Source organism: Vombatus ursinus, unplaced genomic scaffold (genome assembly GCF_900497805.2).
Source record: "Vombatus ursinus unplaced genomic scaffold, bare-nosed wombat genome assembly UNPS02015404.1, whole genome shotgun sequence".
Classification (NCBI taxonomy): domain Eukaryota; kingdom Metazoa; phylum Chordata; class Mammalia; order Diprotodontia; family Vombatidae; genus Vombatus; species Vombatus ursinus.
In genome coordinates this window covers 2,734,029-2,748,263 of record NW_020955182.1, presented here as the reverse complement: position 1 = coordinate 2,748,263, position 14,235 = coordinate 2,734,029, and the positions used below count along the sequence as shown (strand labels likewise).

Genomic DNA, 14,235 nt, shown 5'->3' with positions numbered 1-14,235 from the left:
CATAAAAAAACCCTCCAAACTATTATGGTATTTTGATAACAGCTCTAAGGTCAACCAAATATTTTTCAATTCCTTTGCTTTCCACAAGGATTTATTGAGAAGAAAGAATGTAATGACTACTCTTTTCTCTTAATTGCTTTGTTTAAGAGACCATGACCATTCGAATCATCCTGTCAAAGCGCTGCTCAATTCTAAACAGGCAAATAAGTAACTGTTAATTAAATGTTTCAAGCTTATTATTGGGTACATATTAGTTATAAGTCAAATTTATAATGGTGAAAATTTACTTTTATGTGTTTATATACTGGGCCTCCTTGAATAATTAATGGGTACAAGCATATTTATGGCTGTATTAGAGGACCTGGAAAATACTTTCATTATTTTAAATTATCAGAGGTTTATGGTTGTTGTATCCTTTTTTTATGTCATAGTATTAGTCACGTTTATGATTTATTTGATGACAAGGCCCTGGTCAGCAATACAATTTACAGTTTTGAAATAATTCCTCAGGGAAAATATAATCCGTTTTACTACAATGATTCACTGTGACAGCAAAAAGTAGGGACAGTTTATATCTTATACTTTCAGTCACTTAAACTAATCGGGAGTAGAAATTTGGATAATCTAATAACTTCTCATTTTGGTACATGATTTCTCTCTGAATTAGGGAAGTATGCAAAGTGTGTACATAGCTTGCCCCTCTTCCCCAAAATACAGATGTTCTTATACATTTAACCTGAGTCCTGAAATGTGCAAAAGATGGTTTGACACGATCATAGATTTAGAGTCAAAAGGATCTTAGAGGCCTGATAACCTATCTGGCTCATTTTACAGATAAGGAAACTGAAGCACAGAAAAGTTATGTGACTGGCCAGGGTCACAGAGCAAGTAAATGCCCAAGGCAGCATTTAAGCTGGGCCTCCCTGACCCTAAGTTCAGTGTTCTAGCCATTATTTCTCATGGCTTTATTATGTGAATCCAAAATTAAATGAGGAAGGGGAATTCAGGTGCGTGATGAGTGGTACTGGAATAATAAACAGTTCTGCCCTAGGCAGGCCCTCAAGAAGATAATCCACAGATGAAAATTCCAGAGTTGGATATAACTTCATTCTTAAGAATGTTCTCACTAAGGAAAAGCAGAAGGGTCTGGGTAATGCTTGCTCTTTTAAGACAATCAGTAAAACGGGACATGATGAAATGTTTGGCCTTGGTTACAGTGTTCATGAAAAAGTCAAGGTTAAGTTAAACTTTCCTTGTTTTTGCAAGTTCAAGAAGGGAGATTCCACCGTGGTTATTTTGGGATAAATCACATTTAAGAACTAATGGAAAGATCTGTGGAATGGCATGCCTGTCTCTCCAGCAGAGGGCAAACAGCCCTCAGTGCTGCCTAGCTGCCATGGAAAATACTCATATGCTTATAGCCTAGCCAGAAATATTCATTTATCTTGCTCACTTGAGTTTTCTTCTCATACCTTGTGAGAGGAATGCTTTTCCAAAGATTCAGACGTAATTTAAGCAGACATCACTGGTGTGAATTGATGAAGGCAACTCCATACTCATGAACTTGTACTCACATACAAAAAAATCTCGTATTGAACACAAAAGTATAAACACATTTCACCAGTTTTGAAAAAAAAAAAAAAGGCCACTTTAAGAGACTTTAACAAATTATTTATATAATTTTTCTTCTCGGGCTAAAATGGTCACCTAGGAGAAGCTAGTTACTTGTGCTAAGGAACTGTAAAGTTTTGAAGTAATCACTAAGCTCTTCCCTTCTATCATCAGTTTGTTAAAGTATACTGAGATCACACTGACGAATTGACTCTTTAATTGCCTTTTTCAGGGGTTCCCACATTCCTAAGTGCTGATGTGTTTAGATAGGCATAACAGGTAGGGAACAGATGCTGAATATGAATAATTCCATTGCCAAGCAGAACCCAATGGCCACCCTTACATACAATTCATGTAAATTAAAATCAGCAGCTCAGTTTCAAAGATTTAGGTCAGAAATCTACGGCAAAGCAACATCTCGTACACAAACTGGAAGCAGAGGCTAGACTTCGATTAATCATGCCAAGATGCTCATAAAATTGTGGGCGAGGAAGGGGAAATGAGCATCTGCATAAAGGGGTATGTCTATCTGTCTGGACAGGGCTCTGTGCACCTGTGCAAGAGTGAGGGTAGGAGATAATATGAACAAGCCGGAGGGCTGCAATGCTCCAACAGCGGCTTCTATCTCAAGAGGCAAGAACAACTGCTAAGTCTGAATTCTCTGTTCCTGTCAATGACATCCATCTTCTTTTTCTCCACCTTCTACGTCTAACCAGTCCTATAGAGTATCTTCACTCTTTTCTGGATCTTCCGAGAAAGGAGAAACAAAAGGAGCTCCGAGCCAAGGAAGCTATTGTAAAAGCAGGCAGCTCCAAGGATTCCCTAAGGTAAAGTATCCGTGGCTGGAGCAGAGACACAGGGAGGGCTTTTTCTAGCTTGATATTTCACAGTCATGTCTTACCTCTGCCAAATCCTCCAAGGCAGGGTTCAGGGTGAGTTACACAAGATGCAACCAGAGTTACACTAATCTAATTGGTCATGAAAAGGGGGTGGGAAGGTTAAAGAGACGGATGCAAAGATGGGAAAAGGAGTCAGATAATCTGGGTCTGAATCACAGCTATGCCACCATCAATCGATCAGTCAATCAAGTATTTGTTAAACACCTACTATGTGCTGTTCACTGTGCTGGGGATGCAACTACAAAGAATTAAACAATACATCCTCTAAATGAGTTTATTTCCTAGTGGGGGGATGAAAACACATAAAAACAGATATAGCCTAAGTATGATGTTAACACACACACACACACACACACCCCCAAATACAAAGTAGTTGGGGAGGGAGGCACTAACAGGTAGAGGATGAGAAAGATGCTGAAGCTGGAACCTGGGCTTCAACTTAAACAATGATAGGTACTTTCTGGGGTAGAGCTATGGAGAAAGTGCATGCCAGGCACGGGAAACAGCCAATGGAAGAGAGATGCGAGATGAAATGTTATGAATGAAGAACAGAAAGGTCAGTTTGGCAGGGTCACCAAGTACAGGAAGCAGAGCAGTGTCTGGGGTTAGAACGATTAGTTTGAGGTAGGTTATGGAGGGCTTTACAAGATAAACATCAGAATTTATATTTTGCTGTAGAGGCAACAGAAATTTATTGGAGTTGGTTGAGGATGGCATAGGTATCAAATACATGGCTTATAATACTCTTGAGTGGCAGCTGAACCAGATTAAAACATGACTGTGAAATATTTAACAAAATAAATAAAATGCAATAAAACATGGATAATATTACATTTTAAAACTAAGTCAATATGCAGCCTTGCAAGAATCCTATAGACAGATCAGTCGTCCCTATTTCTATTTGAGTTTGACACCACTAGAGTAGGGGATACACACTGCTATATTTAAAGTGCATTATTTTAGTAGTAGTGTGTAGGACGGACTAGAATGGGGAGAGATTTGAGGTGGGGAGACCAGCTAGGAGGCTGTTGTAACAAACTAGATGAGAGGGTATGAGGGACTGAATTAGGATAGAAGCTCTGTGAATAAAGAAAAGGGATCAGATTAGAGATGCTGTGAAGGCAGAAATTGGATATATGGGATGAGGGAGACTGAAGAGTCCATAATGCCTAGATTATAAACCTAAGACAATGGAAGGATAGTGGTGCCACTGACAGAAATAGGGAAGTCTGGAAGAGGGGAAAAGATAATGAAGTGAGTTTTAGACACATTGCATTTAAAACATGCCTAATGGTCAATGGGTGACAAAGGACAGAAGTTCAGGGTAACAAGTGGGATTGGACATCTAGATGGGAAACTGTCTGCCCAGAGATGGAAGTTAAGATTCACAGACGGTGACAAAAGGGAGAGGGCCTAGCACAGACCCCTGGGGAATACCCACAGTCAGGGTGTGTGACCTGATGGAGTCAGAGAAGAAGCAGGCAGGCAGGAGGGAAAGCAGGAGAAGAGTAGGTTTATGAAAACCCAGAGATAAGAAAGGCTTTGGGAGAAAAGAGTGGTCAGAGAGACAGGAAAAAAAAAACAGATTTGGCAGTTAAAAGATCATTGGTAACTCTGGAGAGAGCCACTGCATGATTAGGTTGGATTACAGATTGTGAAAGGTTAAGGACTGAGTGATAGCAAAGGAAATAGAGACAATGAGCAGAAAGTATTTCCTATTCCTTTTAAAATTTTGTTCATCTTTTTTGTTTTTATACTACCTAATTTTTCCCTGTATCCTTTCCCCTCCCTGCTAAAAGAGTCATTCCCTACAACACTTTAAAAACAAAGAAAGGGAAAAAAGTTCACATAATTGATCACTGCATCAAAAGCCCCGCCAATACATACACTGATCTACACTCACCTCTGCAGGGGGAGGGGGAGGTGTCCGCACACTTCTTTGCTATTTTTTAATATTCATTTTCAGTTGCTCATGGCTGTTACTCTTGTAGTCACTGTGTACACTGTTCTCTTGGTTCTACTTAGGTCACTTTGTAACAGTTCACATAACCTTTCTGGGCTTCTCTGTATTCATCGTGTTCCTTGTTTCTGACAGCACAGTAAGATTTTGCTGCGTTCATGCACCACAATTTGATGAGCCATTGCTTAACTGATGGGTTTCCAATTCTTTGCTACCACAAAAATGCTATTACAAATACTGTGGTAAAGATGAGAACTTTCTTCTTATCAATGGCCTTCTTGGAGGTATATTCCTAGTAGTGGATTCTCAAACCTCTACCAACAATTCATCCATGCGCCTATCTTTCCACATCTCTCCAAAATATACTATTTCTGTCTGACATCATTGTCAATTTACTGGATGTGCAGTGAAAACTCAGGGTAGTTTTGATTTGCATTTTTCTTATTATTGGTAGCTTGGGAGCACTCTTTCTTTCATGTGGTTAATAGTTTGCTGTTCTTTTGATAACGGTCTACTCATGTCCTTTGACTATTTGTCTACTGAAGAATGGCTTTGAGTATTATATAGTTCTCTTCGTTATGTAAACAACCTTTCCAAGAAGTTTAGCTTAAAAGGGGAGGAGGGATAGAGAGGTTGAGATAAGATTAAGAGGATGGTAGATGCAAGGTTTTTTAAGGATCGCAGAGAATTGGACATGTCTGAAGGCAGCAGGGACAGAAGTTGATAGAAAAGGTTCAAGAAAGCAGATGATGGGAGAGGACAGGATCAAGTATACTTGTCTTCTATGATCACTTTTGTTCTTTCTTTGGTTAAGAATTCTTCAAGTAGCGCCACTTAAACATAATAAAGGTTGACAATTTTTATTTATTAGCACTCCATTCCCAAAGGTCTTTAAAATTTAGGATTCTGTCTTGATCAGAGTTCTTAGTAAGACAAAGATTGTTTTCTGGCCCTGTTTTTTTCTGTATGGAATGCAATACATAAAAACACAAACACGGTTTCAGAAATACAAGCCCATTTTTACTGAAGACCCAAACTAAAGCAAGAATTTTTACCTAAGTAAAAGCTTGAGCTGAATGCTCAATAATTTCCCTCCTATTCATTTTTCACCTCAAGACTTGCCATCCAAATCCTCAGCTTCTTGCAATGTGGCTTCCATTCCAACCACCTGACTTAAAATGCCCTCTCCAACATCACTGATTATCCCTTTATTGTTAAATTCGATGATCCCTCAGTCCCTATCCTTGATGACTTCTCTGCAGTGTACCACTGTTTTTTGGTGACACTGCTACAATGATTCTCTTTCCTCTGAAACCTATTCCTTTTTGGTATCCTCTGCAAAGTCATCATCTGTGATCTAACACTCCAACGTGTGGGTATCCCTAAGGGCTTTGTCGTGGGCTCTTTCTACTTCTCCAGGGTCTAATGAGCACCATCATCTCTATGTAGATGACTTCCAAATCCAATATCCAGCCTTCATCTCTCTCTCCTCAATTCTCATACTACAACTGTCTGCTTGACACATCCACAATGATTTCTGAATCTCAAACAAAATGTACTATTTGTTCCCCTAAATACACCCCTCTTCCTGACTTCCTATTTGTATTGAGTATACCATCATTCATCTATTTACCCAAGTTCACAACCTAAAAATCATCCTTGACTTTTTATTTGCACCCCTATCTCACAGCCAATCAATTGCTAAATCCTACTGATTACAGGTCCTCAACACCTTGAACAAATACCCCATTTACTCTATTTATATCACTCCCATTCAAATTCAGACGCTTATGACCTCTTCCCAGAACTCTTAGAATAGCTTCTTTGGGCAGTCTGTCAGTTATCTAGTCAACGAGCATTTATTAAACTCTGAGAGAGGGCCAAGCACTGGGCTAAGTGGTAGGGATACTAAGAAGTCAAAAACAGTTCCTCAAGAAGCTCACAATCTAATAGGGGAGATAACAAGAAAATGACTAGGGACAAACAAAATAAATCCAGGATAAATTGGGAGTATTCTCAGGGGAGGGCAATAAGATTGCGGAACACTGGAAAAGATTTCTTGCAGAATGTGGGACTTTAGCCGAGACGTGAAGGAAGCCAGGAGGCAGAGATGAGATGAGACAGTTCCAGACATGGGAGACAGCCAGCGAAAGTGAACAGTTGGAAGATGGGGTGGAGGTTGACATGGTCAGACCTATGTTTTAGGAAGATAAACCTGACAGCATCGAATGGCAAGACTGAGACAGGGATACCAACTAGCAGATTACTGCATTAGCCAAGACATGAGATGGTAAGAGCCTGCACCACAGTAGTTGCAGTAACAGAGGAAAGAAAGGGGGAATATATGAGAGATGTTGTGAAGCTAAAAACAACAAGACTTGACAACCAACTGGATATAGGTCATGAAGGAGAATGAGGAGTCAAGGATGACACCTAAGTTGGGAGGATGATGGTCTCCTCAGTGGTAATAAAGAACAGAGGAAGTAAGGAGCATATGGGGAGGAGCAGGAAGAGGACTGTGAATCCAGCTTTGGACATGCTGAGTTTAAGATGTCTATGGGAGATCCAGTTTGAGATGTTTAACAGAAAGATGGAGATGTGAAACTAGAGGCTAGGAGAGATGTTAGGGCTGGATAAATAAATCTGAGTATTGTCTATATAGATGGATAATTGAATCGACGGGAGCTGATGAGATTATGAAGCAAAAAAGTGTAAAGGGAGAAAAGAAGAGGGCACATGAGAGCCTTGGGGGGGACCCTCAGTTTTAGCAGGAATGATACAGATGAAGATCCAGCAAAGGAGACAACTGGTCAGACAACTACAAGGAAAATCAAGAGAACAGTGTCATGAAAACCAAGAGAAGAGAGTATCAAGGAGAAGAGGGTGATCAACAATGTCACAGGCTGCAGAGAGATAAGAAGGATGAGGACTGAGGAAAGGCCACCAAATTTGGCAATTAAAAGTTCATTAGTACTCTGTGTGCAGATTGAAGCATCCTTTTTTCACTTATGTGTTTTTTCTTTTGCCATATAGCTAATATGGAAATATGTTCTGCATGACTTCACAAGTATGATCAATATCCTATTATTTGCCTTCTCAAAGGGTAGGGGAAGAGTGAGAGGGAGGCAGAGAATTTGAAACTCAAAATTTTAAAAAAAGAATGCTAAAAAAATGTTTAAATGTAATTGAGAAATATTTAATGAAATAAAATATATTTTTTTAAAAAAGAAACAACAAATATAATGGATGAAGAGAAGTACAGCTATAAGAAATGACGAGCAAGATGATTTCAGAAAAACCTGAAAAGACAACATGAACTGATGCAAAGTGAAATGAATGGAACGAGGAGAGCATCATACACAGTAATAGCAATTCTATAGATGATCAACTGTGAAAGACTTAGCTATTCTGATCAAAACAATGATCCAAGATAATTACAAAGGACTCATGATGAAAAATGCTATCCACATCCAGAGAAAAAACTGACAGAGTCTGAATGCAAGTTGAAGCATGCTATTTTTCACTTTATTTTTTTCATGCGTTTTTTTTGGGGGGGGAGGGGAGGGTCATCTTTCACAACATGACTAACATAGAAGTCTATTTTGCATGATTATACATGTATAACCTATATCAAATTGCTTACCATCTCAGGGAGGGGGAGGGAAGAAGAGAATTTGGAACTCAAAATTTAAAAAAATGAATGTTAAAAATTGTAATTGTAATTGTAACGTGTAATGTGGGGGAAAATAAAATATTACTTAAAAATAAAGAGAAGCACAGAAAGAAAACAGTTCATTATTAACTTTGGAGAAAAGTTTCAATTTTTGATGAGTCTGACAGTCAGAGTGCAAAGAGTTAAAGAGAATGAGAGAAAAGAAAAGAAGAAGCTCCTACTGTAAATGGCCTTCTCAAGATTCTAGTCAAAAAAAGAAGAAAATATAAGATGGTGAATTAATCAAATGAGAATTTTTTAAGCATGGGGAAGATATGGGCATGTTTGCCAGCAGTAGGGAAATAGCCAGTAGAAAGGGATTGACTATAAGATTAGAAAAAGTAGGGATGGCAGAGGAGGCAATCTGCTGAAGAACCTGAGAAGGAACAGATTCACTGTGCATGTAAAGGCCAGCCCTGACCATGGCTCTTCATGTAAAACAGAAGGGGAGGAGAGAGTGGCTCAAGGCACCCAGGAGAAGGGGAAGCTACGGTGGCTTTGGTGTTTTGTTTTTTTTTTTAGTGAAAAATGAGGCAAGGTTCTCAGATGACAGGGTAATGGGGAGATTTGAGGAAGGACGAAAAGCTTGGAAAAGAGCTATGGCGAGTGAGGTAATCAATTAAGAGAGGGACAAAAGGACTGCCTTGTTGCAGTGAGGACCCAGCTGAGATTACATAATCTAAACCTGTAATGGACCTAGTTAGGAAGATTTTCTTTCTTTCTCCAGCTTCATTTAGCAGCATGTTAAGTAGACGCAAGGGCAGTGGATGGTGGGAGTAATCTAAGGCTGGTGAATGGAAGGGCAAGATTTTTGATAGGCTAAAAGGGCAAGGGACTTCAGAAAAATACCCAGTGTAGAGCTGAATTGGTTTCCCTTAAATCTCTCCCTGTTCCAGTGCATCTTCCATACTGTCAAGTTAACATCTCTAAAGTAAAGGTTTGACTGTCATTTCTCTGCTTAAGAAATTTTAGTGGCTGCACATTTCCCTTAGGATCAAATATAAACTCCAAATCTCTGCCATGGGCCCTCTTCTCATTTCCCTTTATGTTGTCTCTCTTGGTGATTCCATCAGCTCCCCTGGATTTGGTTATCATCTCTATGGAGATTATCCCCATATCTGTATAACCTGCCCTCATCTCTCTCCTGAGCTCCAGTTTTGCACTATCAGCTGCCCTTTAGGCATCAGGAACTGAATGTCCCATAGGCACTTTAAATACAACCTGTCCAAATAGAACTCATTCTGCCCTCCCCCACCTCTATGCCCTTCTTTTCATTTTCGTATTGCTAAGGGTACCACCATCCTCTCTGCTACCCAGGTTCATAAGCCCAATGTCATCCTCCAGTCCTCACTCACACTCACCCGCCCAGATCCAGTCAGTCAGCTCAGCTCTTATCAGTTCTCCCTTCCCAACATCTCTGCTGCAGACTCCCCTTCTCTGCACTCACAGCCACTACTCTGGTACAGGTCCCTTCCTTATCATCTGCACTAACTGGAGGTCTGCCTCAAGTCTCCTTCCCTTCAAGCCCGTGCTCCATTCAACAGTCCCAGTGATCTTCCTAAAGTGCAGGAATGATCGTGTCCTGCCCCTACTCAATCTCCAGCAGGCCCCATCACCTCCAGGATCAAATATAAAACCCTCTGTTTGGCATGTCAAGCCCTTCACAACCTGGCCTGTTCCTGCCTTCCCAGCCTTCTTACCCTTTCCTCCCTTCCACTCTATAATCTGGGTACACTGGCCTCTGTGCACTTGAACTGGCTGTCCCTCATTCCTGGAATGCTTTTCCTCTTCTAATTCCTGACTTCCTTCAAGACTCAGCAAAAACACACCCTCCGCAGGATTCCTCCCGTCTTCGGCCCCCAACCCCTGCTGTGCCTTCTGCTGACATGACCTTCCAATTACATTGTTCATATATCTTGGATGTACACACTTATTTCTATGTCATCTCCTTCATTGGAAGGTGATCTCCATGAAGGCAGGGATCACACATTTTTGCTTTCTTTGTATCCCCAGTGCTTAGCACAAAGCCTTACGTACAGTAGACATTTAATGATTGTGTATTTACTGACTGTATATATAACTTATCTGTGAATATGATACACATCCCCCACCAAATGCAAGCCCCTTGAGGGCAGGGACTGTCTCCCTTTTCCATTTGTATCCTCAGTACCTAGCATAATAGCTGGCCCATGTCAGGCTCTCAATAAATGTATTGATTGCTAAGGGTGAAAAAATATTTAACATTGTATTAAAACAGAGGGGTACATAACCAGGTACTAAGAGACAGCACCATTAGGAAAACATCTTGATATAGCCACTTTTGAAATAATTTAAAAATCATACATTATACTGAATCACCTAAAAGTGCCAAAATGCACAGTGACAAGGCAGATTTGGAGAAGAAACTGATACTGGCCAGAAAAGTGAGGGAAAGTATCATAAAAGAGCTGGGAAGTGAGCTGGGATTTGATACATGACTTGTCTTCATACAACTGGAGAAGGAGGACAATACGAGTAAGAAACTTGAAGTTGGGAACAAAACCAGTCTGGTGAGAATAGAAGGTTCAAGTTGGAGGATAATCAAGCAAGGCAGGTGGAAGAATAGCTTAGAGTCAAATGCACAAGTCTTGTCTTTCTCAGATTTCCAGGACGGGAAACTTTGATTCCATCTTTGTGAGGCAGGATGGCCTTGAGAAGAGAGCACTGGACCAAGAGACAGAAAGACCAAAGCCAATCTGAAGACTGGTTATCTGTATGTGTAACACAAGGCGAGTTACTCACTACCTCTGAGTCTTGGTTTCTTCATCTGTAAAAGGAATATAATCTAGCACCTATTCTATGGGGCTGCTGTAAGGTCCAAATAATAATAACAATAATAACAACTAGCATTTATATTGCACCTACCACGTGCTAAGCACTTCAGAGATATCATCTCATCTCATCCTGAAAACAACCCCAGGAGGTAGAAGCGGTTATTATTCCCATTTTATGGTTAAGGAAACTGTGGCAAACAGGTTAAGTGAATTTCCCAGAGTTACAGAGTTAGTGAGTATCTGAGGTCAGATCTGAGCTCAGGTCTTCCTGACTCTACGTCCCACGCTTTCTCAGCTGCCTCTGGAAATTGTGAGCTATTACAACTATTAGGACACAAGGAGCCGGTGAAGATTTTGAGACAGTGGGGCATAAAGAACACTAGTTCTGGCCATAGAGGAGCTGGGTTCAAAGCCATCCTCGATGCTTGCAATCCACGTGACCTTAGGTAAGTGACTTAAGCTCTCTGGACTTCAGCTCCTCAGCTACAGAATGAGGGAGCTGGACGAGAGGACCTCTGAGGTCTTCTCCAGCTCTCTCGATGAGATCCTATTGTCCTTCCTTCACACAGGGCATTAATTTGAGGTCAGTCTATTCACATGCAAGAACATAAGTTAATAAAGGGAACAAACCCTTACAGAAGGTAAAAGAAAAGGAGATCTTTTAACAAAGAGTCAACTAAGGCCCAGTGAGACCAAGTAAACATAACCTTGTCCTAGGTTAAAAAACATATTCTTAATAATAAAATGGGTTTGTTTTCCTAATGTAAAAAGAAATACTTAATAGAATTTGCTATACCTATTCAGAGCATGGTTCTTCTGTTTAAGAAAAGCATTTGAACTGAATCCAATAACTATCACAACCTAAGCTAATCCAATGAGTTTAGGAAAGGTCAATACTGAATACTTTCACATACAGTACTTTTTGCTGCAGCCCAAGTGTTTGGGAAGCCTGTGTACTGTCTCCGCCTTCGGACCTCAAGGGCTGACACATCTTTATGTGCCTACATCAGTAAAAAGGGCCTGGATATTCAACAGCCCAGATACTTAGATATGAACACAAACATATCCACAACACTAAAAAGGAGTGAAAAGAGTACTTCTGTCACTAAACAGAATATATAAGAGCCAATGTTTGCACAGTGAAGGTGGTGGAAAGTATTAAGAACAGAAATTCAATTCCTTACCGATTAATCCCCTCCTTGGTGTAGAACACAGAGTAGGTGAGGTTGTCTCCGTGCGGATCTGATGCTGGTGTTCGCCAAGTCAGTTTGATGAAGCGAGTAGAGACGAGCGAGGCCACGACGTCCCTCGGTGCTGAAGGTAGTGGTCCAGTTGTGGCTGGTGCTAGATGGTCAGTAGTGGCACTGGTCAGTGAAGTGGGAGGTAATGTTGGGATGGCAACATCTTGTCATGTGCAAACATTGGGGAATATGAAGGGCAAACCACGACGGTTTTTAAAAAGAGAACAGAAAAAAAAACAAAAAAGAAATAAACAAAACCACGATGGGAAACAAAATAAAATGAATGAACACAAAGAAGGCCATTAAACTGAAGGCTAACATGCAGGCAAAAAGGTAACTACTGAAAACTAATGGGAACTATTGAAGACGTCACTCTCTGTACTATGATGGGGGTGGTAGGAGGAATGGGAAGGGTGACAGCTGAGGACGAGATACCACCTCACAAAATAGGACACAGGAGCCCCTAACACCATTTCTCTCATTTCTCCAAACAACCATGCAAACTTTTTCAAGTTTTAGAAGTAAAAACATGCTTCAATTTTATAATGCCTTTATACCCACATTATATTTTGCTCTGAAATTGTAGGATAAGAGAAATAATTTGGGCTAGTCAGTTATAAAAAGCAATCAGTGGATTATATTAATCTAATTAAAGAGCTGTTGTTAGCCTATTTGATTCTAATGCAGCAGTATAGCTATAAAGGCAGCATTTTAAATTGTAGTCTAATCTCACATTTTCTTCTGTAAGTTAGCATCTGCTTGGTAGTGCTCTCACTACCCGTGGCAGGCTGTCAATCCCTAACTTGGGCAGAAGGGTTCCATTTTTTTTCTGAAGCATCTCTCATTTGTCTGACTGATCCATGGCATGTGGATATGACAACCTGCTGAATTAAAAAAACCCACAAAGATGACACTCATAGAGTTCGATGTCTATAGTACTATAATGTATGTGGGTATGTAGATGTATGAAAAAAGCCTGGAAGGCCCCATCAGAAGAATACAGGGGTTCCCAAACCTTAGTAGTTTTAAACTATTCAAGCTTAACGATTAAGTTTTATGAAATGTTACTTGTTACTCTGACAAAATGTAGTAGCTGGCAAGGAAGTCCTGATGATTTTTGGTCACCATGTTCGTATAGACTATTCTCTTGATGATATTTTGGAGATTTGTGCAAATTTTATTCAAGCTGGTTTTAATATTATGAGACAATTCTAAAAATATCTATGCTGTATGACAGTAGAATATATAACCCAACAGATGTAGTGCCTCAGCAGGACTAGGTCCTGTGACAATATCTGGGTTCCTATCACTGGTTTTCTCAAACAAACTTATCTCCAAGCTTATTTTATCTAAATCTGTATTGGAATAGGAATCAGTTTTATAGAAACTGATGCTGTGAGATTCTGTGTGTGTGATTAAAGAATCACAGAAATGAGTTGGAAGAGACCTTAAAAATCTTCAAATCCAATCAACTCATTTTATAGATAAGGAAGCTGACTCAGAAAAGCCACCTGCGAAGTTGGTGTCAGAGACTGCTGCAGAGCTCAGGGCTCTGGACTCTGAATCTTATTCTGTTTTCCATTATACTATACTTCCTCCTGTAACTATTGAGTGCACATTCAGAACGGCATTTTAATTCACAAAGACTTTTTACCACCATGACAAATCTTCCTTACTAAAAATGAAACTGATGCTTTGTTTCAGTAACTTTGAATGTTATTATTCGGGCAAATAACAAAAAACAACCCCCAACAACCATCACAAAATGGCATTGTAAACATTTTCAGCACAGTTCAGGGGAGGCTGTGCTCATATTTCTACATCACAGGTGAGCTCAAAATCAGAAATAGACTCACTCCACTGCCTCCAGGTCTAAGGCTGCTCCCTGGCTACAATCTGACAAACCACCTAGTTTGTAGTAAGGACAATGAAGGAAGCTGAATGTGGACAGAAAGGGAGATGAGGGGGCGTGTCATCATGGAGGATCATGGCCTGGGGG

General features: G+C 40.2%; 1 protein-coding gene across 1 annotated transcript in view; it reads right to left on the bottom strand.

The window, feature by feature from the left end:
- NEO1 (neogenin 1) overlaps positions 1-14,235 on the bottom strand; it is a 292,148-nt gene that overhangs the window by 86,426 nt on the left and 191,487 nt on the right. Inside the window, exon 11 of the mRNA XM_027847412.1 lies at positions 12,180-12,399. Coding sequence (XP_027703213.1) covers positions 12,180-12,399 — 220 coding nt within the window. The remainder of the gene's footprint in view (positions 1-12,179; positions 12,400-14,235) is intronic.